Below are 24,423 nucleotides of genomic sequence, written 5' to 3'. Positions count from 1 at the left end.
CCAAAGGTGATCAATTCGAACAAATCTAAACTAAACAAATCTAAACTTTTCATTCAATAAAATTTAAAGAAAAATGTAAAAATTATGCCGTTTGACTTTGTTGCAGTTTTTTTTTTTTTTCACTTGATACGGCCAAAACGTGCATCATCAAAAAAAAAAAATAAACTATTTTATACCCTATTGGACCAAATCCGTTTCAGAACATGTCTGGCTTTCGCTCATGATATCTCTGCTAGGGCAGATGCGAGAACGGACAATCTCGGTCCACTTCATCAAGTATCTCCCCCACGAAGTACAAAATGCGAAATAACCATCCGATTCTCTTCAAATTGTACATATCCTAACATTTTTGATAGCACAAGATCAGGTATGAAGATGGATATATCGGTGTGAAGATCAGGTATGAAGATGGATGATGCTCATGGAGCGCGAAATGACATTCCGATTATTTTCAAACTTAGCGATGTGAACATAGATTAATTCGGACCACTCCTTTTGGTACCTTCCCCACAAGGGCTCGAAATTCTGAATGATACTATATCTAATAAAACGGGGAAATAAGCAACCTGTTCTCTTCAAATTTTACAAATTCACACACATTTTTGATAACACAAGATTATGTATGTCGGACCACTCTTCTTGTACCTCTCCCACAAAGGGTCAACATTTGGATTATTTATATCTTTCATAAAATGCAAAATAAGCAACCGCTTCTCTTCATGTTTCCCATATCCCAACATTTTTACTATCACATATCCTGCTGTAAAAATTATAGATAACCGCTCACCCCTTCAGGAACCTCCACCACAAATGGGAGCGATTCTATTTAAATTTGATATATATCTAAGTATTTCTGTCAACCAGACATCTGATGTTAATATGGAATTTATCGACATATTTCGTCTCAAACCTTCTCCCCAAAAAAGGTTAAAAGTATGTTTTACAATTATTCCCAGAAATTGGTGATTGGTGATAGATGTCTGATTTTTTTTTTTAAATTTTGCACATTTGACACTTCATTCGATCCACCCCATGTTCCATCGCTCCGCACACAAACAAAATGCAATACAACATAGTTTAAACTACATTAAACTGCATTGGGTTATGGGCATCTGTTAAGTAGCTGGTGCTGACTGTCTGGCGTTGTTGGGTCATGTAAGGCCCGTACAAGTCAAGTCAAGCGCTTTAACGTCGACGTTTTTTTCGCTACCACTTTACAATTGTAGTGGCGTTGTTTTGACAAATTTGTAAATCTGGAAATATTTGAATTGCAAATTAAAATTGTTGGCGTATTTGTTGTTTCGATTTTTTTTAACTATTTGAAATATTAATGTTTGTTGGCGTTGTTGTTGTGCTTTGGCTGTCACTGCCGCCATTGTTGGCTAATTTTATTTACACCCTAACCAAAACGGAGATACGTGCGATAGGTAAGATGGATGGCTAAATGCTTTGAAATATTTATTGACTGAATGACAGTGGAAAACTACAGGGTAATTGAAATTAGGCCCAAACGGTTGATGACCCGATGTAACCAAGTAGGGAAGTGAATGGCATAGCGGGGGCAGTAAGGTGGTGTGTGTGTGTGAGTTTTTGCATTTAAATGTATTTTTCGATGGGGACATTTTTCAGCAATTATTGGGAACTTATGTTTCGGCAAAACATAGAAATTCGTCCGAAAATCTAATAAATAAATTTAAATTTAATAAATTTTCAGCAGAATATCTTTGAGATATTTAAATATAGGATATTAAAAAGAGGTATGTTCAATATGGACCTACTTACGATTTTTGTATTTGCGAAAAAACGCACTAAAATTCTTCTATTCGTATGAAAAACCTCTTAAATTACATACCTATGAGGATCCATTTTTATACCCTACACCATAGTATGGAGGGTATATAAAGTATGTCATTCCGTTTGTAACAACTCGAAATATACATTTTAGACCACACAAAGTATATATACATAATCTTGATCAGCATAAAATTCTATGTCGATTTAGCGATGTCCATCCGTCTGTCCGTCCGTCTGTGGAAATCACTCTAGCTTCCGAACGAAATGAAGTAGATTGATAAAATTTTACTCAAATGTATATTATGGCTGCAGAACTTTTGTTATTGAAAATGTGCTATGTAGGTCCACGTTTTGGTATAGCCTCCATATAACGGTACCTCTCGATATTCGGTATTTTGATGATTTTAGCGACATTATTCACCGGAATTGTTTCACATTTGGTATTTTAAGTTCGCAATGGATAGTACAGCCTAAAACAGAAAATTGTCTGTGCAGGTCCACGTCTTCGTAAAGCCCACATATAACGATACCTCCCGATATTCGGTATTTTGATGATTTTAGCGACATTATTCACCGGAATTGTTTCAAATTTGGCATTTGACGATCCTAGTGGATACTACAGCCTATGAAAGAAAATTGTCTGTGCAGGTCCACGTCTTCGTATAGCCCCTATATAACGGTACCTCCCGATATTCGGTACTTTGATGATTTTAGCGACATTATTATTAACCGGAACTATTTCAAATTCAGTATTTGATGTTCGTAATGAATGCTACAGTCTATGAAGGAGATTGTCTGTTCAGGTCCAGGTCTTCGTATAGCCCCCATATAACGGTACCTTCCGGATATTCCGTATTTTGATGATTTTAGCGACATTATTCACTGAAATTGTTTCAAATTTGGTATTTGATATTCGTAATGTATGCTACAGTCTATGACAGAAAATTGTCTGTGCAGGTCTACGCCTTCGTATAGCCCCCATATAACGATACCTCCCGATATTCGGTATTTTGATGATTTTAGCGACATTAGTCACCGGAATTGTTTCAAATTACGTATTTAGAGTTCGTAATGGGAACTACAGTCTGTGACAGAAAAATGTCTATGCAGGTCCAGGTCTTCGTATAGGCCCCATATAATAGTACCTCCCTATATTCGATATTTTGACGAGTTTAGGTACAATACTCACCGAAAATGTTTGAGATATCGTATTTGACGTTGGTAATGGATGCTATAGCCTGTGACAGAAAATTGTATATGCTGGTCCAGGTCTTCGCACAGCTCCGATATAATGGTACCTCCCTATATACGATATTTTTATGATTTTAACCGTTTATTTCAAGTTTCCAAGTTTGAATATGCTAATGGCTAATGACAAACAATGCCTATGCAGGTCCACGTTGTCCTATAGAACTTAATATAATGGCTACATTTGGTATTTTTAAAATTTTAACAGAATTTTTAATGGATTTTATGGTTTTTGAGAATTGCTAAATTCGTTCCAAATGGTGGAGGATATTCAAAGTTCGGCCCGTCCGAACTTACAGTTTTCTTACTTGTTTTAACCTTAAAACACTGCAGATGACCATCGTTTTTTTTTTCAAACCAAATCCATATATTTAAACAAGAACTTTGTAGATAAACTATGTTATGTAAGACCCCTGGTCTTTATTCTGGTTATTAAAGAAAATTCAAAAAATTTATAATACCTCCAAGACCTAAGAGAGTCTTCAAGAACCTCTAATGCCATGCAGAACCTTAAATAGGTGAAGGTGTATATAACCAATTTAAACTTTTTGGAATCTTCAAAAGCTATTCAAAAACTTTTAAAAGCCATCCGATCTTTATAATATACCAGAGTCTTCAAGACCCTTAAACGCCTTACAGACCCTTAAATAGGCAAAGGTCTCTATATCCAATTTAAGCTCATTAAAAATTCATTTTCAAATCTATTTTTGAAAGCATGTCCTTATATTTCAATGCCCTGCAACATTTGACTATTCTAGGTCACTTTGATGTCAGCAATTTTAGGCATTCTAAAGTCACCGACCCACAACATATATTTTTTTATATAATTTAACATTTCCTCCGGGTGGCGTGTTTATTATAAATTTCTTATACAAAAAATAATTAATTCAAAACAAATAATAACAATATGTTTTTTTCTACTCACAATTATGGCCAAATAATAACGATAGTCGTACGGCAGCGGCCCATCGCCGTTCATAATGAAATTTTGAGTCTTCAAAAAATGATCCAGGAAACGTGGATGATAGCTAATGACCTTTGTCACCTGATCTAGTTCCAGGTCATCCATGTTGTATTCACGAACGGGACACTGCAAGAAGAATAGAAAAACAAAAGGGAAATTATGGAAATGTCAGTCAAGCAAAACCCACTATTAACAAAAAGACAAAAGATTTAAATATATAAGACAAAAAGATTTTAAAATATAAGAGGAAAAATAAGTTTGTGTTGAAAGGCCGGGGTGGAAGGACAGATAATCACTTGATCAGCTGTCCAAATACCTAATGTGATTGAAATCATAGTACAACAGTTCGTAGTGAATTTTTGGAATCTATTAACTATACAGGGTGAGAAAAAAACAGTAAGAAATTCAAACGCCATAATTTTTACATTTTTTTTTTTTTAATTTTATTGAATGAAAGCAAAAAATTTCTTAAATAGCATCAAATTTTAGAATAAGTTTAGATTTGTTCGAATTGGTCACCTTTGGCACAAATTATGGCCTACCAACGTCGAATGAAACCGTCACACGATGGCCCAATGTTTGTCTGCGGTATTTTGACCCATTCTCGGCGAAGCGCTTGCTTGAGGTGATCGACACTTTGGTATCTTTTAGTGACAACCTTGCTTTCCAAAATACTCCAGACACAATAGTCCAACGGATTGGTATCCGGAGATTTTGGTGGCCATTGTGCGCTGAAAATGATGTGAGGAAGCTCATTTTGTAACCATTCTTGGGTGGCGCGTGCTGAGTGCGATGGTCCTGGAATGTCCAAGGTCTGCGGCCAAAATGTTTGCGTGCCCAAGGCTTTAATAGACCCTCCAAGAATATTTTCGCGATAATATTCGGTATTAATTCTGAGCAACGGACGATCAATACGAGCGGAGAACGACCGTCGGCTGTTATGGCGGCCCACACCATCACCATGAACGGCTTGAAACTTGGTCAATCGAAGGTGCACATTTTCGGATAACCTCTTTGGCAGGTAAACACGAGCTGATCATTTTGTTTGTTTACAAACTGCTGGACAGCGAATGTTTTCTCATCGGAGAAAACCAAATTCGGCAGTTCACCACTTACGGCCAAGTGAAACAACTCTTTAGCTCTTTTGAGTCTATTTTCTTTCTGTTGCGGTGTAAGTTCTTGCGCTTTTTGGAATTTCAATGGCTTTACCCCGAGCTCATTTTTCAATATTTGTCGAATAGAATATTGCTATATGTTCAGCTCACGATTTATTTGCGACGGCAACTGTGGAGTGCTCTTACGATAGCCAGTAGTATTCCTGGATCCAGAGATATGGATTTTTAAACCCGGACAACCCGATTATTTTCAATACATTCTGTTCAGTTTTTCTAACTTTTATGCTGTTTTAGGTAGCCGGTTTTCGACCGGGGCTTGAGATCTTCTCCCCTCGTATTTCAAACACCGGCTTCGAAATCCAAAGTTTTTTTTATTGATTTTCACCTCTGGGTTGGTCGAACACCGGTTACATGAACTAAAATTTTTCTGAATTTGATTCATTTTTGAAGTGAACGGCCTTCCGCCGAAGCTTGCGATGTTCTCCCCTGGGTATAACCAACACCGGCTAAACGAACTAATTTTTTTTTTTTTTTTTTTTTTTTTTTTTGAATTTCATACTTTTTTTAAGTAAACGGCCTTCCGTCGAGGCTTGAGACCGGCCAACAATTTGATATCTTTTAAGTAGCCGGCCTAGGCCGGGCTTGAGATCTTTTCCTCTGGGTATTGAATACCTCATGGGATAATTGACGGCTACTCTAGTTACTACAACCGTTCATTAAATTTACTGTCAAAACACATATTGTGATTATAGTTCATAATTTGAAGGCTCTGAGAAGCAATGAAAGTCAAAATCTAAAAATTTTGGAAACTAAAGGATGAGAGAGAGAGAAAGAGATCTTCCATTAACTTTCAACATTTTATCGATTCTAATTTTTACTACTTCGTGTGCCACGCCATGCCATATTTGTTTGACCAGCAGTTGCCGTTAACATCGCGACAATATTCCAAGCAACACGATTTTAGTTTTAGTTGTCATTCTTTTTTTTTTTTTTTGAAAACTAATTTGGACTTAAAAGCGGCGGTTGTTTTCATGTCCCACAACTGGTCTCTTCCATTTTAAATCGATCGCTTGTCGGATGATTCTTAACGCCGACCATTGTTTGTTTGCTTTTCAAATTGGGAAACTAAAAATGTTGTTTTATTTGTTTACATGTCCAGAATATGGTTAGACAATAAAGTGTTGGCCGATCCGATCCGTAGACAATTTGTCAAAATGGCAGCACGAATGATTGCAAGTTTCATTAATTTTTTTTTGGTAACAGGCGAGATGTAGACTGAAATGGAAGACTGACAGTGAGTATCACACACATGTCATGGCTTGAATGACAGGTAATGACACGCGATTGCAGTCAATGTAAGAATGTCATTTTTTCAAAGCATATGGTGGCATGGTTGCGAGATTAATCAGGAGTTGACAACTAGATGGCACCACGAACGTTGTCAGTAAAAATTTGTTGCAAAATTTCCGAAGTCTCTTCGGAATGAATTTCATAGGATACGATATCGCTTATTTCATGTCGAAGTAATAAGCTGTTTCTTCAGATTTTCCAAAAATCACAAAATGTCAACATTTCTTTATGTTTTTTTTTCAGTCTTTAATTATCCTTTCTATAGTGATTTCAATCACAATAAGTATTTTGACAACATATCTTGTTATCAGCTGTTATAAATAGAGTTAGCATCTACTACGTCATGGAATTATTTGGGATCTAACTCCGGAGAAAAGGCCATCTATAGAAGGTCTAAGAATGAGACTTTGTTGCTAGGTGAAAAAAGAATCCTTACTTCTTCTATGAAAGACCATTCGTTGCCCAACAAGAAGATGCCACATCGAAAGAACTGAGGCATGATCTCCAAACCATATGTCTTTTCCGACAATTAGCATTTGAAAATTTGTCGAAAGTTTTTGTCTTGTCTTAGCGCACTTAGTAACCAGTATCAACCGGATCACTTCACTTTCAATGGAAATATTTGCAAGCATTGATTTTTTGTTTGGCTGGCAGATAAATGTCTTCGGAATTTTTTTTTGAAATCATCCCAAACGAAAGCAAACAAAAATAGCTCAATATTTTCCGGTAGCACCCAAGAGGTGTTCAAAACGTGCCAAGCGACATTTCAAAATGCTTTTGCTTTACTCCAATGAAATGTGTTAATTTGTTTGCTCTAAAATTAGTTTGGTTTTATGAGAGGAGCTGGAACGCAGATTCGACTCAAAAATACCCTAAGGGAATAAGGAGATTTTCCATTTCTCATGAAAGACCTCAAAGTCTTCTAGAGGCATTAGAAGTCCTTAAGGTCTTCTATAGCCATTAGAAGACCTCAAGGTCTTCTATAGGCATTTGAAGACCTCAAGGTCTTCTATAGAAAGTAGAAGTCCTCAATGTCTTCAACAGAAAATAGAAGACCTTAAGGTCTGCTATAGAAAAATAGAAGACCTCAAGGTCTTCTACAGAAAATAGAAGACCTCAAGGTCTTCTATAGTCATTAGTAGACCTCCTGGTCTTTTACATGCATTACAATACCTCAAGGGGTTCTAAAGGCATTATAAGACCTCAAGGTCTTCTATAGGCATTATAAGGCCCCAATGTCTCCTATAGCCATTATAAGGCCCCAATGAAGACCTCAAGGTCTTCCATAGCCATAAGAAGACCTCAAGGTCTTCTATAGGCATTAGAAGACCTCAAGGTCTTCTATAGGCATTAGAAGACCTCAAGGTCTTCTATAGGCATTAGAAGACCTCAAGGTCTTCTATAGGCATTAGAAGACCTCAAGGTCTTCTATAGGCATTAGAAGACCTCAAGGTCTTCTATAGGCATTAGAAGACCTCAAGGTCTTCTATAGGCATTAGAAGACCTCAAGGTCTTCTATAGGCATTAGAAGACATCAAGGTCTTCTATAGGCATTAGAAGACCTCAAGATCTTCTATAGGCATTAGAAGACCTCAAGGTCTTCTATAGGCATTAGAAGACCTCAAGGTCTTCTATAGCCATTAGAAGACCTCAAGGTCTTCTATAGCCATTAGAAGACGTCAAGGTCTTCTATAGCCATTAGAAGACCTCAAGGTCTTCCATAGTCATTAGAAGACCTCAAGGTCTTCTATAGCCATTAGAAGACCTAAAGGTCTTCTATAGCCATTAGAAGACCTCAAGGTCTTCTATAGCCATAGGAAGACCTCAAGGTCTTCTATAGCCATTAGAAGACCTCAAGATCTTCTATAGCCCTTAGAAGACCACAAGGTCTTCTATAGCCCTTAGAAGACATCAAGGTATTCTATAGCCCTTAGAAGACATCAAGGTATTCTATAGCCATTAGAAGACCTCAAGGTCTTCTATAGCCACTAGAAGGCCTCAAGGTCTTCTATAGCCATGAGAAGGCCTCAAGGTCTTCTATAGCTATGAGAAGACCTCAAAGTCTTCTATAGCCATGAGAAGGCCTCAAGGTCTTCTGTAGCCATTAGAAGAGCTCTAGGTCTTCTATAGCCATTAGAGGAGCTCAAGGTCTTCTATAGCCATTAGAGGAGCTCAAGGTTTTCTATAGCCCTTAGAAGACCTCAGATAAGATTTCATAAAGTCTATAAAAGACCAGTTGGTCTTATATAGCCAAGGCAAGATTTTCAGGTCGTGTATTGACCTCAAGGCCAATAGAAATACACTGAGACAAGAAATATTCCATAATTGTCAGAGAACCTTTGTTATCTTCGATTTCCTATAAAAGGCTTGGACATCTTTTATACTCAATGGAAAACCTGGAGGATTTCTATTATCTTAGGAAAATCTAGAACTTTTTAATAATGAGAGAAAACTAAGAGAAATTCCTACCTACTGTAGGGTGCAACAAACAAATCGGGTAGAAAACACAAACAAATAACCGGTCCAATAATTATGTGACAAAATATTTGGATATATAAAAATAACCCATATTTATGTTTTTTTTTTTCTCATTTTTTTCGCAAAATATTTTATTTTATGTTTTTCGGAGCTGGAAATTTGAAACACAAAAACAAAACCTGAAACACATTTACTGTTTTGTGGTTTGTTTGCTTCGCGTGTTGATATGATAAATCTCCGTCTGGGGCGTCAGATGTCAAGCGTATTTGTGATCATCATTAATTTTATTTTAAATTAGTTTGAAGAATTGTTGTTTTGTTTGTTTTTGGTTTGTTTTTCAAATGAGTCTCCTTTTATGTGAGTTGTTCGAGTTTGGCGTTTTTTTTTTTTTTTTGTGGTTTGAAATTTTGAATATCGCCTCTCAAGTCGCGGTGTGTTAATTAATTACCATTTAAATGGTAGCTTTCAGTTAAAACATCTACCGAAATTCGGCTATTGTTCAGGTGATTAATTAAGGCGGGTACGCCGGCCACATGTATGCATGCGAGGTTTCCTTGATTTAAATGATCCAAAGTGTGGAATAAATAATGGATATAAGTTAGATTTATAGATATGAATTCAAAGTTTTGGAGAAAAAGGTTACAAAAAAATAAAGTTGTTGAGGATTTTTTAAATGTTAAATAAAAAAACAGCATTTGGTTCTTTTAGCATTAAATCAAGAGAAGTTTAAGAAGACGGAGTCAAATCCAATTGGAAAGTTAGGGGGAGGGATTATAGACATTTTGAGTAAAATTAAAAAAAAAAGTTTTCCAAATTATGCTCTTTCCAAATTATGCTTAAACCTAAGTAATTGTTGTTAAAAAAAACGAATTAACTCCGTCAATGAACCCATTAAATCTTAAACTCTTTAAACACACAATGTAAACGTTATATCAAAAACAAACTCTTATCAAACAACCGTCTGGCTTTATAATAAACAATTGACCCAATTTTAATGTTTTTTTTTTTTTTTGTTTAATTAAAATAATTGCTATTTTTAGTTCTATTTGTATCTTAAACACTCAACACACACACACACACCCATACACAGACAGAGCCCATTCAACTTGTTATGGCTTTTAATTTAGGCAAATTAAAAGTCAAAAACAAAAAATAATGAAAAAAAAACAATAACAAAACAATTGTTAATTAGTGTTTATTTAACATGGAGCTGACACTATCTCTAACAACAATCTACATTTTTTATTTGTTTATAATTTTGCGTAAACACTGGCTAGCAAAAGTGAAAAAGAAAGAAAGAAAAAGAGAATAAAATAAAAAAACAAACAAATAAAAGCATGGCCAAGAAGGAGAGTATGACGAATGTGATACGCTACAGAAGGCAAGAGGGATTAAATAGGGGTCTTCTATTCGTTATAGAAGATATCTCTGGAGGTCTTCTGCTATCTCTAGGAGACCTGGAGGACTTTTCTGTCTCTAGAAGAACTGGAGAACTTCTGCTGTTCTCCTGAAGGTCTTCTGCTGTCCATAGAAGACCGGGAGGTATTCTCCTGTCTAAAAAAGGCCTGGAGGTCTTCTGCTATCTCCAGAAGACCTGAATGTCTTCTGCTGTCCATAAAAGCACAGGAGGTCTTCTACTGTACCTAGACGACCTGGAGGTCCTCTAATGTCTATAAAAGACCTGAAAGTCTTCTGCTGTTCATAAAAGCCCTGGAGGTCCCTTGCTGTCCATAGAAGACGAGGAGGTCCTCTGTTGTCCTGGAGGTCTTCTACTGCCTATAGAAGTCCTTGAGGTCTTCTGATGCCTAAAGAAAATCTGGAAGTCTCCCACTGTCCATAGAAGACCTGAATGTCCTTTACTGTCTATAAAAGACCTGTAGGTCTTCTAATGTCTATAAAAGACCTAGAAGTCTCCCACTGTCTTTAGAAGCCCTTGAGGTCTTCTACTGTCTATAGAAGAGCTGGAGGTCTTCCACTGTCTATAGAAGAGCTGGAGGTCTTCTACTGTCTCTAGAAGAGCTGGAGGTCTTCTACTGTCTATAGAAGAGCTGGAGGTCTTCTACTGTCTATAGAAGAGCTGGAGGTCTTCTACTGTCTATAGAAGAGCTGGAGGTCTTCTACTGTCTATAGAAGAGCTGGAGGTCTTCTACTGTCTATAGAAGAGCTGGAGGTCTTCTACTGTCTATAGAAGAGCTGGAGGTCTTCTACCGTCTATAGAAGAGCTGGAGGTCTTCTACCGTCTATAGAAGAGCTGGAGGTCTTCTACCGTCTATAGAAGAGCTGGAGGTCTTCTACTGTCTATAGAAGAGCTGGAGGTCTTCTACCGTCTATAGAAGAGCTGGAGGTCTCCTACCGTCTATAGAAGAGCTGGAGGTCTCCTACCGTCTATAGAAGAGCTGGAGGTCTTCTACTGTCTATAAAAGAGCTGGAGGTCTTCTACCGTCTATAGAAGAGCTGGAGGTCTTCTACCGTCTATAGAAGAGCTGGAGGTCTTCTACCGTCTATAGAAGAGCTGGAGGTCTTCTACTGTCTATAGAAGAGCTGGAGGTCTTCTACCGTCTATAGAAGAGCTGGAGGTCTCCTACCGTCTATAGAAGAGCTGGAGGTCTCCTACCGTCTATAGAAGAGCTGGAGGTCTCCTACCGTCTATAGAAGAGCTGGAGGTCTTCTACTGTCTATAAAAGAGCTGGAGGTCTTCTACCGTCTATAGAAGAGCTGGAGGTCTTCTACCGTCTATAGAAGAGCTGGAGGTCTTCTACCGTCTATAGAAGAGCTGGAGGTCTTCTACCGTCTATAGAAGAGCTGGAGGTCTTCTACTGTCTATAGAAGAGCTGGAGGTCTTCTACTGTCTATAGAAGAGCTGGAGGTCTTCTACTGTCTATAGAAGAGCTGGAGGTCTTCTACTGTCTATAGAAGAGCTGGAGGTCTTCTACTGTCTATAGAAGACCTAGAGGTCTTCTACTGCCTATAGAAGACCTAGAGGTCTTCTACTGCCTATAGAAGACCTAGAGGTCTTCTACTGCCTATAGAAGACCTAGAGGTCTTCTACTGCCTATAGAAGACCTAGAGGTCTACTGTCTACTGTCTATAGAAGAGCTGGAGGTCTACTGTCTACTGTATATAGAAGAGCTGGAGGTCTTCTACTGTCTATAGAAGAGCTGGAGGTCCTAAATGTCTTCTACTGCCACTTATCATTGGAACTGTTCTCTTGCCCATAGAAGCCCTAAATGACTTTTGTGTTACAAACAAGTTTTAGAGATATTTTGTTTTATCCGACCACCCCCTTCTTTTCTACTAAATTACTAGATCTGGCAACACCATAAGCATGACATAATATTGCCACACGATGTTTTGTTTTCTTTTCACAAACAGAACTGTTATTTCTATTGTCTTCATTTTTTTTTTTTTGAATGAATTGAACCCCGCCCCTTAAGGTCTCCAGAGTTCAGGTCATCATAAAATCGCTGCATAAATTAGCAAAGAAATTAAATTATTTTATCTGCCATTATTTGTGATTAATAATCTCTCTTAAAACAAAAAGGCTTAATAACAAAAAGTCACAATACATATTGTTTTAAACATTATTCGGAGCTTCATTAACTCGTCTTCGTATGCAAAACACACACTCGAACCCTCGAAACTATCATAAAATTTTATGACACTTTTATGATGTTCAGCGGAATAATAACGAGTGGATGGCAACAACAAAATATGAAAATGGCTGCTCTTTTTTATAATGATTTGTTCTTTTTTTTTTGACTTTGTTTTTTTAATTACTTTTTTTCTATTTTGGTTTTGGGTTTTTAAGGTTAAATACGCCACAAATGGTCGATGGCTTCAATATTTTTTTAATTCTGTTTTTTTTTTAAGCGTTCCAATCATTTTAAACAAAAACAAAAGCATAAACGTGATTTGTTTATAGAATATTTAATAAAAATGGTTAATAAGAAAAAAAAACAATACACGATTTAAAAACTCAAAACAAAAAAAATGCCATGGAATGAAAACAAACAAGAAATAGAAAAAAAGGGAACATTACAGCGAATGAATAAGACATGAAGCCCATCGTGGCGCAACAAGTCATTACAAAGACCGATTGTTCCAAGGCAGGGCAGAAAATTAATAACAGGAAAGAGACAACGATAAAACAGAAGTAAGGGTTTAAGTACGGTTTTAAGTAAATTGTAAAAACAGGTTATAATCTAAGATCTTGTAACAAGGTGAGCGGATTTAGCAGATAAGGAAATTGGTCATCTATGCCAGCAGATTAATAATAAATCTTCCGTAAAAAAAAGATTTCGAGATTATCTTGCCTAAAATAAGTTTTTCAATTGCTGTAGAAGAATTTGAGACCTTGAATTTTTCACGAGAAGTCAAATATGGCAGCGAGAGTCAAAAAAAAAAAAAAAAAAAATATATATATATATATATATATATATATATATATATATATATATATATATATATATAACAAGAATGACATATGTTTTTTGACTCTCGCTGACTTCTCTTGTATATATATGTATATATATATATATATATATATATATATATATATATATATATATATATATATATGTATATATATATATATATATATATATATATATATATATATATATATATACATATGTATATATATATAACCTGAATATATATATATATATATATATATATATATATATATATATAGATATGTATATATATATAACCTGAATATATATATATATATATATATATATATATATAACCTGAAGGACTTTACCTGCTGAGAGGCTTTCTTTTAATTAAAGAAAGCCTAGACAAAATCTATTTACTCAACAAACCATGGTAGACTTTAGGATCTGCAGGACCGAGAGACTATTGGAAATGTGGGCCATATAGGAAAATTCAAATTTAATTAGCGAAGACATAAACCACACGTTATGTATGGTGGTTAACAGGGTCATAAGCAGATGTACAAAAATTATTTTTACTAAAAAATGCTGGAAGGGATTTGTTAGAGATTTCTTAACCGATCATACAATTGCAGGAAGAAACAACTTAAAAAAGCAGTATGTTCGGCCCGGCCGAACTTTGAAGACTCTCCACCATTTGGAACGAATTTGCAAATTTTCAAAAAAATAAAATCCTTAAAAAATTCTATTAAAATTTTAAAAATACCGAATATATCCGTTATATTGGGGTCTATACGACGTGGACCTACTTAGGTATTGTTTGTCATAAGCCATTACCATATTCAAATTCAAAACTTGAAATAAACAGTGAATAATGTAGCTAAAATCATCAAAATATCGTATATAGGGAGGTACCGTTATATCGGAGCTATAAGAAGACCTGGACCAGCATAGACAATTTTCTGTCACAAGCTGTAGCATCCATTGCGAACTTCAAATAACAAATTTTAAACAACTCCGGTTAATAATGTCGCTAAAATCATCAAAATACCGAATATCGGGAGGTACCGTTATATGGGGGCTATACGAGGACTTGAAACTACATGGCCCATTTACGAAACCATGGCCCATTTTACGCTGATCAAAAATATACATACTTTGTTGGGTCTGACATGAGTATTTCGAGGAGTTACAAAGGAAATGACCAAGCTAATATACCCTCCATAGTATGGTGCAGGGTATAAAAAGCGGCTTTTGACCTAAATCGTGGATTATTAAGAAAATATTTCCAGATGCATTCTGATCGAAATTATTAAGAAATAATTTTCAAGGATCTGAGAAATTTTCTCATCGAAATCGTAGGTATTTTTTGAGAAACCTTTTGACTGATAATCAAAAATACTTCTGAACATTTTTTATTTTGACGGAACTCCTGATCGAAAACAATCCCTTTAACAAAAAAATCTTTGACAGGGCTTCTAATTGAAAATCGTCGATTTTTTAAACGCTTTGAAGATACATTTTTTTCGAACCTCTTGACCACAACAGGGAGCATGATTTGATTTGATATTTTTTTTTTTTGAATCCTTTGACCAAGCTCACGGATGCATTTAAGAAAAATCTAGAATTTTGCAAGAATATTTTTCAAGGACATTTTTGCAAATGATCGTGGATTTTTCAACATATTTTCAAGGACGTACAGGGTGAAATAAAAAAAACTGCAACAAAGTCAAACGCAATATTTTTTTTTTAATTTTATTGATCGAAAGCAAAAAATGTCGGAAATAGCATCAAATTCTAGAATAAGTTTAGATTTGTTCGAATTGGTCACCTTTGGCACGAATTATGGTCTTCAAACGGCCAACGAAACCGTCAAACTCTGCCCGAATGTTGTTCTGTGGTATTTTGGCCCATGATCGACATTTTGGTATTCTTTAGTGCCAACCTTGCCTTCCAAAACACTCCAGACACAAAAGTCCAACGGATTTGGTGTCCGGAGATTTTGGTGGCCATTGTGCGCTGGAAATGAAGCGAGGAACCTCATCTTGTAACCATTCTTGGGTGGCGCGTGCTGAGTCTGCGGCCTAAATGTTTGGAGGATTTGATGCACCCTCCAGAATATTTTCACGATTATATTTGGCATTTATTCTGATGCCACGGTCGATTAATACGAGTGGAGAGCGACCATTGGCTGTTATGGCCCACACCATCACCAGGGCTGGCGCTTGAGTTCTGGTGGTGCGCATTTTCCAACAAAGTATATATATTCTTGATCAGCGTAAAATTCTAAGGCGATTTAGTCATGTTCGACTGTTTGTCTGTCCGTCTGTCTGTTTTAATCGCGCTATCTTTCGAACAAATTGAGATAGAAGGCTAAAATTTTGCACAAATGTATATTTTGCCAGTAGGCAGGTTAAGTTCGTCAATGGGCCCTGTAGGTCCAAGTTATCATATGGCCCCCATATAACATCACCTCCCGATATTCGGTATTTTGTTGATTTTAGCGACATTATTCACCGGAATTGTTTCAAATTTGTCATTTGAAGTTCGAAATAGATACTACAGCCTAAGACAGAAAATTATCTGTGCAGGTCCACGTCTTCGTATAGCCCCCATATAACGGTACCTCCCGATATTCGGTATTTTGATGATTTTAGCGACATTATTTAACGAAATCGTTCCAAATTTGGTATTTGAAATTCTTAATAGATACTGCAGCATAAAACAGAAAATGGGCCGTATAGGTCCACGTCTTGGTATAGCCCCCATATAACGGTACCCCCCAATATTCGGTATTTTCATGATTTAAGCGACATTATTTACCGAGATTGTTTCAAATTTCGCAATGGATACAGGTCCACGTCGTCGTATAGGCATTCGGTATTTTTAAGATTTTAACAGAATTTTTAACGGATTTTATTTTTTTTCTTTTTGGAAATTGCCAAATTTGTACCAAATGGTGGAGGGTATTAAAAGTTCGGCCCGGCCGAACTTACAGCTTTTTTGCTTGTTTTTTTTTAAACATGAATTTTTGGAATCTTGGGTTTTTTCCCAATTTAATTCAAAGACTTCAAGTTTAACACTCGTGACATTTTCAAGATTTTTTTCAAGAATATCGAAGATTTTGTAAAAAAAAAAATAAACACTTACTAGTATTACGAAACTTAGATCAAATAGGAATTCCCCACGCATAGAATGCCGAAAGTCTGGAACTCGTGAACTGCATCTATATTTTTGTAAAAACCATAATGCGGTACGTATACTTTGTGTCGTCACTCATACGTATCCTGGACCTATGTACTCCTCTCATTTCTCCCGCCCTTCATTTTATTGAATCTATCTCTAAAAAATTAAACGATCAACCCCACTACATTTGGCTTTATAGATTCATATGTATATATTTCTTTTAACAAATTCTACGTGCCTTCATCAATGTACTCAATTGCCGAACTCACATGTCGACAAGATATTCATGTCTGTATTTGTTTACTCCCAAAAAAAAAAAAAATGAAATCAAAGTCAACATCAGTTTTGACAGTTTACTCCAAACATGTCCAAGACACAATGTTTACGCATTGAAATTATGCAAATTAAATACAAATATTAACATTTTAATATGGCTGTTGTTGTTTTCGTTGTTGCTGTTGTTGCTGTCGATGTTGTTTGTAACTTGTTTTCTATTTTCGTTCGGTTCGGTTTGGATTGGTTTGCTTTGGTTTGTTATCGTTTGATGGCTATTAAGCATTTTACCAAAAAAAACGAAAAAAAGACATAACACCTTCCAAACCCGAAACCAAAAGGTGTGTTCTTGTTGTTGTTGTTGTTTTTATGTTTTTGTTGCTAAAAGTTTGCTAGACATTGTCAATACAAAGTGGGAACAGCCGCAACTGAGTAGGTTTAGTTTTATTTGTTAGTTCAATTAGATGTGCTGCTAAAAGAACAACAACAACAACTCGGTGCCAAAAATGCCACCACAACAACAACAACAGTGTTCCACAGATGTTAACAAAAAAACAAAAAAAAAACAAAATAAAATAAAATATGGGCGTTGCTAAAAATAGCTTTCGAACTATTGCAATAAAACTTTAAAAATAGAAATCGGCGATGTTTGGCCATGCATAAACTATGCGAGAATACATTTGTTTGATGGAATGTAAAATAAGCTAACACATACAGTAGTTCGAAAAGAGGCGCAAAATGCTGGAATATAACAGAAAACCAGTAAAGAAAGTCTTTAAGTCGGGCGGGACCGACTTTATGATACCCTACACCACATTGCTAATTTAGTAGAGCTCCACATAACAATTGAAAGTGTTTATAGGAGAATTCAATCATACACGCTATGATTATAATTATAATTTGAAGTTCGAAAGACTAAATATTCCGAAGCATTTGTATGTTTTAAATTCGGACTTATATTACCCATTTGATATATATGGGAGCTATATCCAAATCTGAACCGATCTTGATAAAATTTTGCAAAGATATTTCTGAGCTGTATTTCATATATTTCCTATATATTTCATATTACGGCTGTGGGTAACAAATATAACAAATCGGATAAACAATATATATGGCAGCTATAGCTATATCTGAACCGATCTTCACCAAATTTGACATACTAGCTCCTAGACTCAATTCGGTCGTAAGTGCCAAATTTCATCCCATTCGGGAAAATATTAGACGTTTAATGCACAATAAAAGGTGAATCGGACTAAGTTATATATGGGAGACATATCCAAATCTGAACCGATCTCGATAAAATTTTGCAAAGGTATTTCTGAGCTGTATTTGATATATTTCCCCAAAGATTGTTATTACAGAGTGCATATTACAGCTGCGGAGGACTAAAATAACAAATCGGATGAACAATATATATGGGAGCTATAGCTAGATGAACCGATTTCGTTCAAATTTGGCATACTTATTTTCAGGCCTAATTTGGTTGTATGTGCAAAATTCCATACTATGCGGGCTGATATTACACGTTTGGTGCACAATAAAAGCCAAATCGGACGAAGATATATATGGGAGCTATATCTAAATTTTTACCAATTATCTCCAATTTCAATAGAGTTCGTCCCTGGGCCAAACAAATGATTTGTGCAAAATTTCCCCTGGATCGGGTAATATATGCGAACTGTACTTTGTTCACAAAAATACACGGACAGACGTACGGACGGACGGAGGTGCATAAATCAACTCAGAATGTGATTCAATGCAGATCATCAAAAGGAAGTATGGGTCAATCTCGTTTTCTTTTGCTTGTTACAAACAAATGCACAACAAAATAATACCTTGACCACCTTGTGGTGTAGGGTATAACAAGTTAAAAAGTATAGACCAATTTTGCGACAGATGTAAACCCTCAGCCAATGTTCGATTATTTAAATATATTATGACTTCTGTTATGATTACTCAAATTGTAGATCCTCTGTGGAGTAGATTCCGCAGAATTGGGTAAATATTGTTCATTTTGTATCGGACCTAAATTAATATGATATAAATACTGCGACGTGCCAGCTTTGGGCTATATCGGCTACCTCCTTTACTTTATATGATTTATTTGATAATTTTTGGAAAATGTTAAAATATGCGACCGAAGTATTCCATTCTCATACTTCACCTAATACAGATAAAACTATTGGTATGGGAAATATTAAAAAATAATTTATGCGAAATCATAAATTCCGATAAATACAATATTCATCTCAGGTTTCTGGTTGAGAGAAATATTTCGATATAGCAAGTTGTAAATGGTTCGATCTCTACCATCTTTATAACAGATCTTAAGTTTATGAAAGAATTTAGATGTGCCAAGTCTAAATGGAATTGGATGTTAATTTTGTGTTTTATGAGCTTCAAAATTTTGACGCTTTGTGGGGGGAGGTATCGGAAGGAGTGGACCGATGTATTTTATCTTCACAGCAGATCTTGTATTAGTGGAAGCAATGGGATGCTTAAAATATGAAGAGAACCGGAAGCTTATTTCACTTTATTTGAGCGTTTTGTTTTTCAAAATCTTGAGCCCTATGTGGGGGGAGGTAACAGAAGAAATGACCCGATCACTACCATCTTTATAACAGATTTTGTGTAGATGGAAATATAGAGATGTACTAAGTTTGAATGAAATCGAATGTCCTCGATTTCAAATGTCCTGAAACGAGTTTGGTCCAAAGAGACCTACGGTCTAAAACCGTTATTTCGATGAGATAATGTATTGGCCGTATTAAATGATATATGCCCTCTATAGCCATATGGCTGAGGGTCTAAAGAGTCGTGAAATAACTGACTGACTGAGAATCGACGCTCAGACGAAACGGCTATAGCTAGAATTTTTAAATTTTGCAAGAGGGTCTGTCTTCGTGCGTAGGCATGTGCAAAGGCTGGGCTTTTAAAAATACATATTAAAAAATTTCGAAAATGTACATAAAACTAGAATACTAGAATTTTGAAATTTAGAATGAGATTTGGTATTAAGGTCGGGGTTTATGTGTAGCCCAGAATAAATGGAAGTGGTTAAGGAGATGTGTACCATAATTGTATAAAGCGTACTGAATGTTACTATGTTTAGTATTGAGTGAAGGGGCAGGGATAAAATTCTGAAATTTGATTTGACATTACTGATCATATTTGTGTTTGAGCTTTGGAGTTGTTTTTGGAAATGTGTACTATATGTGTACGAAAAGTACTAAATAGTACTTAATTTGGTATTGGTTGAAAGGTAAGGGCAGGAATCCTCAAATTTAATATAGATGCCACTGTTTGTCTCTGTGGTTAAGATATGAAAGTGGTTTTGGAAAAGTGTACTAATATTGTTGAGAAAGTGCCAAATGGTACTAAATTGGGTATGGGGTGAAAGAATAGAGCTGGAATACTGAAATTGGGCATAGAAGTCACTGTTGGTATATAGGACTGAGATATGGAGGTGGCTTTGAAAATGTGTACTATAATTGTACGAAAAGTAGTAAATGGTACTTATTTTGGACCACTGTTGGTATCTAGGATGGAAAGATGTAGTTTGTTTTGAAATTTTGAAATTCTGAAATTTGATATTGAGGTCTCTGTTGGTTTCGAGGGCTTACACATGGAGGCGTTGAAATAGTTTGAGACAGACAAATTGGATGTTGGTCAATTGTGCAATGGCTTTACTAATATCCTTTTCGGAAAACTTCAAAATGAAAGATTTTGAAGACTTTTGGTGCAAAAAGTATAAATTTTCCTGTTATTTTTTCGGAAAAAAGGTTAAATTCAATAATCCATAAAACCTTTAAAATCTGAAATTTTAGTACGAAATATTAGTTTTGAACAAAACCAAAAAAAAACATAAAAATTTTGCATTTTGAATACTAACAAATATAAAAGCAGCTAAGGCCGATCTTTTAATGCCCTCCACCATTTGGAAGGAACTTGAAAATATTCAAAAAATATTTCGTAGAAAAATGTAGCTTCAATGAAAACCGTTATACTGGCGCTATACGAAGAGATGGACATACATAAGTATTTATCTGTCATATGCTGTAGCACCAACGCCGAACTTCAAATAAGAACTTCAAATAAGACGCCGAACTTCAAATAAGACATTATTCTAGAGAATAATGTCGTAAAGGGGCCATGTCGGTCCACGTTTGAGTATAGCACCCATATAATGGTACCTCTCGATATTTGGTATTTTAATGATATACCAAATATCGAGAGGTACCATTATATGGGTGCTATACTCAAACGTGGACCGACATGGCCCCTTTACGAACTTAACCTGCAAACTGACAAAATAAACATATGTGCAAAAGTTTTGCCTTCTACCTCAATTCGTTCGAAAGATAGCATGATTACAACAGACAGACCGACATCGCTAAATCGACGGAATTTTACGCTGATCCCGAATATACATATACTTTGTTTGGTCTAACATGAGTATTTCGAGGAGTTACAACCGGAATGATAAATTCAATAGACCCTCCCATAGAATACTGGGGGGGATAAAAAATCCTTAAATGAACTATTGGAACAAATCTAAAATTTTAAGGAGAATTTTTCGATGACGAAGTAGCGGGCCCTTTGATAGTTCATATATTGACGATTTACACCCAGCTGCCAAGCTATTCTCAAATATATTTTTTTCAAATTTCAAGTGGAAATTAATATATTTTAACGATTTTTAGTGTTCTAAGATCTAAGACATAAGGGAGGACCGGTATTTGTGTGGTACCACCATACGTATTAGTACTGCCATTATGTATATGCACTGTAGTTCAAATAAAAATTCTAATTTTACTGGAACCCCTGAAAACCGTCTTGCATTGACAATGAGAGCCATAATGCCGAAGCCAAACATATCGGACAACCTTTTTCCTGCCCACATAATGATGTTTATCCTTTGAAATATTCACAACGCACCAAAAAACCAGTTAAAAAGCAGTAAGTTCGGCCGGGCCGAACTTTGAATACCCTCCACCATATGGAATGAATTTGGAATTTTTCAAAAAATAAAGTCCCTAAAAAATTTTAAAAATACCGAATATAGCCGTTATATTGGGGTCTATACGACGTTTACCTACATAGGCCTTGTTTTTCATAAGCCATTACCATACTCAAATTCGAAACTTGAAATAAACGGTGAATAATGTAGCTATAATCATCAAAATATCGTATATAGGGAGGTAACGTTATATCGGAGCGAAGACCTGGACCAGCATAGACAATTTTCTGTCACAGGCTATAGCATCCAATACAAACGTCAAATACGACATCTCAAAAAATTTCGGTGGGTATTGTACCTACCAAATATAGGGAGGTACTGATATATGGGGCCTATACGAAGACCTGTACCTGCATAGACAGTTTTCTGTCACAGACTGTAGTTTCCATTAGGAGCTCTAAATACGTAATTTGAAACAATTCCGTTAAATAATGACGCTAAAATCATCAAAATACCGAATTTTGGGAGGTACCGGTATATGGGAGCTATACGAAGACGTGGACCTGCACAGACAATTTTCTGTCATAGGCTGTAGTATCCATTACGAACTTCAAATACCAAATTTGAAACGATTCCGGTAAACAATGTCGCTAAAATCATCAAAATACCGAATATCGGGAGGTACCGTTATATGGGGGCTACAGGAAGACGTGGACCTACATGGCCCATTTACGAACTTAACCTGCCTACTGGGAAAAAATACATGTGTGCAAAATTTTAGCCTTCTATCTCAATTTGTTCGAAAGATAGCGTGATTACAACAGACAGACGGACAGACAGACAGACAGACAGACAGACAGACAGGCGGGCAGACAGACAGACGGACATAGATAGATCGACTTAGAATTTTACGCTGATCAAGAATATATATACTTTGTTGGGTCTGACATGAGTATTTCGAGGAGTTACAAATGGAATAACAAAGTTAATATACCCTCCATAGTATGGTGGAGGGTATAATTATGAATTGTTGCTTGTTTTCAAAAAAGCGACGCAAATCGGCGTCCTAGTGTACATAGAATTTTTCATATGGCCCGCAAGAAATTCGAATGACTTAAAATGGTCGACAATAAAAATTTCCTACCTCATAACCTATTTTTTCCAGACGTTCAAAGTCGATCAATAGTTCAAGGCCCCTTGAAATTCGTCTCAATAACAGACAGACAAACAAACAAACACAAATTACCAACTATAAATTCCCTTTGTTCCAATAGCACCCTAACACTCTTCTATTTGTGACCGCTTTTAATTATTTGTTTATTTGCATTTATTGCCCGTGTTTTTGTTGGTGTTGTCATTTACAATGGAAACGACTCGGCAACAGGTACAGAGACGACAAACTCCATCAATTGCTTGTTTATTTGTCAAAAAAAAAAACGAGAAAAAAACAAAGTGGACCTACACACCTATTTAGCGGATATCTCTGTCTGTAAACTATTGAAACAAGAACCACAAGAACAACAATAACAACAAATGATTTGTAATTTGTTTTTCCTCTCGGAAAACAAAATAAATTACAAGCCGTCTAGACATTATTACAGTACGTCTGTCTGTCTGATTGTCTGTCAGTTTTACAATGGGGTATCTATCAACTGGCAATAGCACCACCACCCCACTGACACCCTATTTTCCGTTTTTTCCCCTCCTGTTCGCAATTCAAATGCTCAGACATTGAGAACAATAAACATTGCAAGTGAGTATGCAAATAAATACCCCGCAAATAAGAATAGCAACAACAACAATAACAAGATTGGCAAAGCCCTACCTGCAGGCTGGCGGACAATCATTCAATAACAATAATACTAATAATAATAACAATTGCAAAAACAAAAGAACAAATGTAAACAAATCTATAAAAATAATAAACAATAAAACAATGGGGGAGGGTGCTCTAACAACAGCCACAACAAGTTCGGAATTTTTTCAAGTGTTTCGACAAGTGGTGACTGGCATTGACGAGGTAAGACAGTTTTTTTTTTCTAAGAGGACGACAATAAATGACAGTGTGCCGGGATGGGATTTGAAAGGGGGGTGATTTAAAAAACTAGGGGTTAGAGCTTAAATTTTGCTAAACAGGATCGGTATTTGCCAGGGAAAGCTAATATTTAAAAAAATGTCAATGCCAACTTTAAAAATGGATAGCCATTTATTACGTAGATCTCCTGGAGAGAAGATTTTTTTTTGCAAAAATGAGAAGCCTCCCATTTTAATGGCTATTAAATGATTTATGCTGTCCTCTAAGCACCTGATACCACAAAGATTGGTGTAGTCCCCTAGGATCTGAAATATGGAAACCTGTTTCAAAATATGGGTGTAGAGAATTTTATCATGCATTTCTGTTTTCGAAAAAATCAAAGGGAAAACAAATTTAAACGTGAAAATTTTGTGGGGAAAAGCAAGTAAAAAAGCAACGAAGTTCAGTCGGGCCAAAGTTTAAATAACTTTCACCATTTAGAAGGACATTCTAAAACTAAAAAAATCGTAGAAATTTAAATAAAAATCGTTATTTGGGGGCTATATGAAGACGAGGACCTGCATAAGTAATTTTTTGTCATAGGCTGTACCGATTCCGAACTTCAAATACGAAATTTAAAA

At 35.8% G+C, this 24,423-nt stretch overlaps 1 protein-coding gene across 4 annotated transcripts in view; it reads right to left on the bottom strand.

Annotated features, from left to right (window-relative positions):
- The window catches only part of LOC101900239 (sestrin homolog), a 147,412-nt gene that overhangs the window by 31,750 nt on the left and 91,239 nt on the right, over nucleotides 1–24,423 (bottom strand). For all 4 annotated transcript variants that reach the window (XM_059130839.1, XM_059130840.1, XM_059130841.1 and 1 more), the window contains one exon: nucleotides 3,968–4,132. In XM_059130839.1, coding sequence (XP_058986822.1) covers nucleotides 3,968–4,132 — 165 coding nt within the window. The remainder of the gene's footprint in view (nucleotides 1–3,967; nucleotides 4,133–24,423) is intronic.

Source organism: Musca domestica, unplaced genomic scaffold (genome assembly GCF_030504385.1).
Source record: "Musca domestica strain aabys unplaced genomic scaffold, Musca_domestica.polishedcontigs.V.1.1 8, whole genome shotgun sequence".
NCBI classification, from domain to species: domain Eukaryota; kingdom Metazoa; phylum Arthropoda; class Insecta; order Diptera; family Muscidae; genus Musca; species Musca domestica.
The sequence above is the reverse complement of the archived record's forward strand: the minus strand, read 5'-3'. Positions and strand labels throughout refer to the sequence as shown.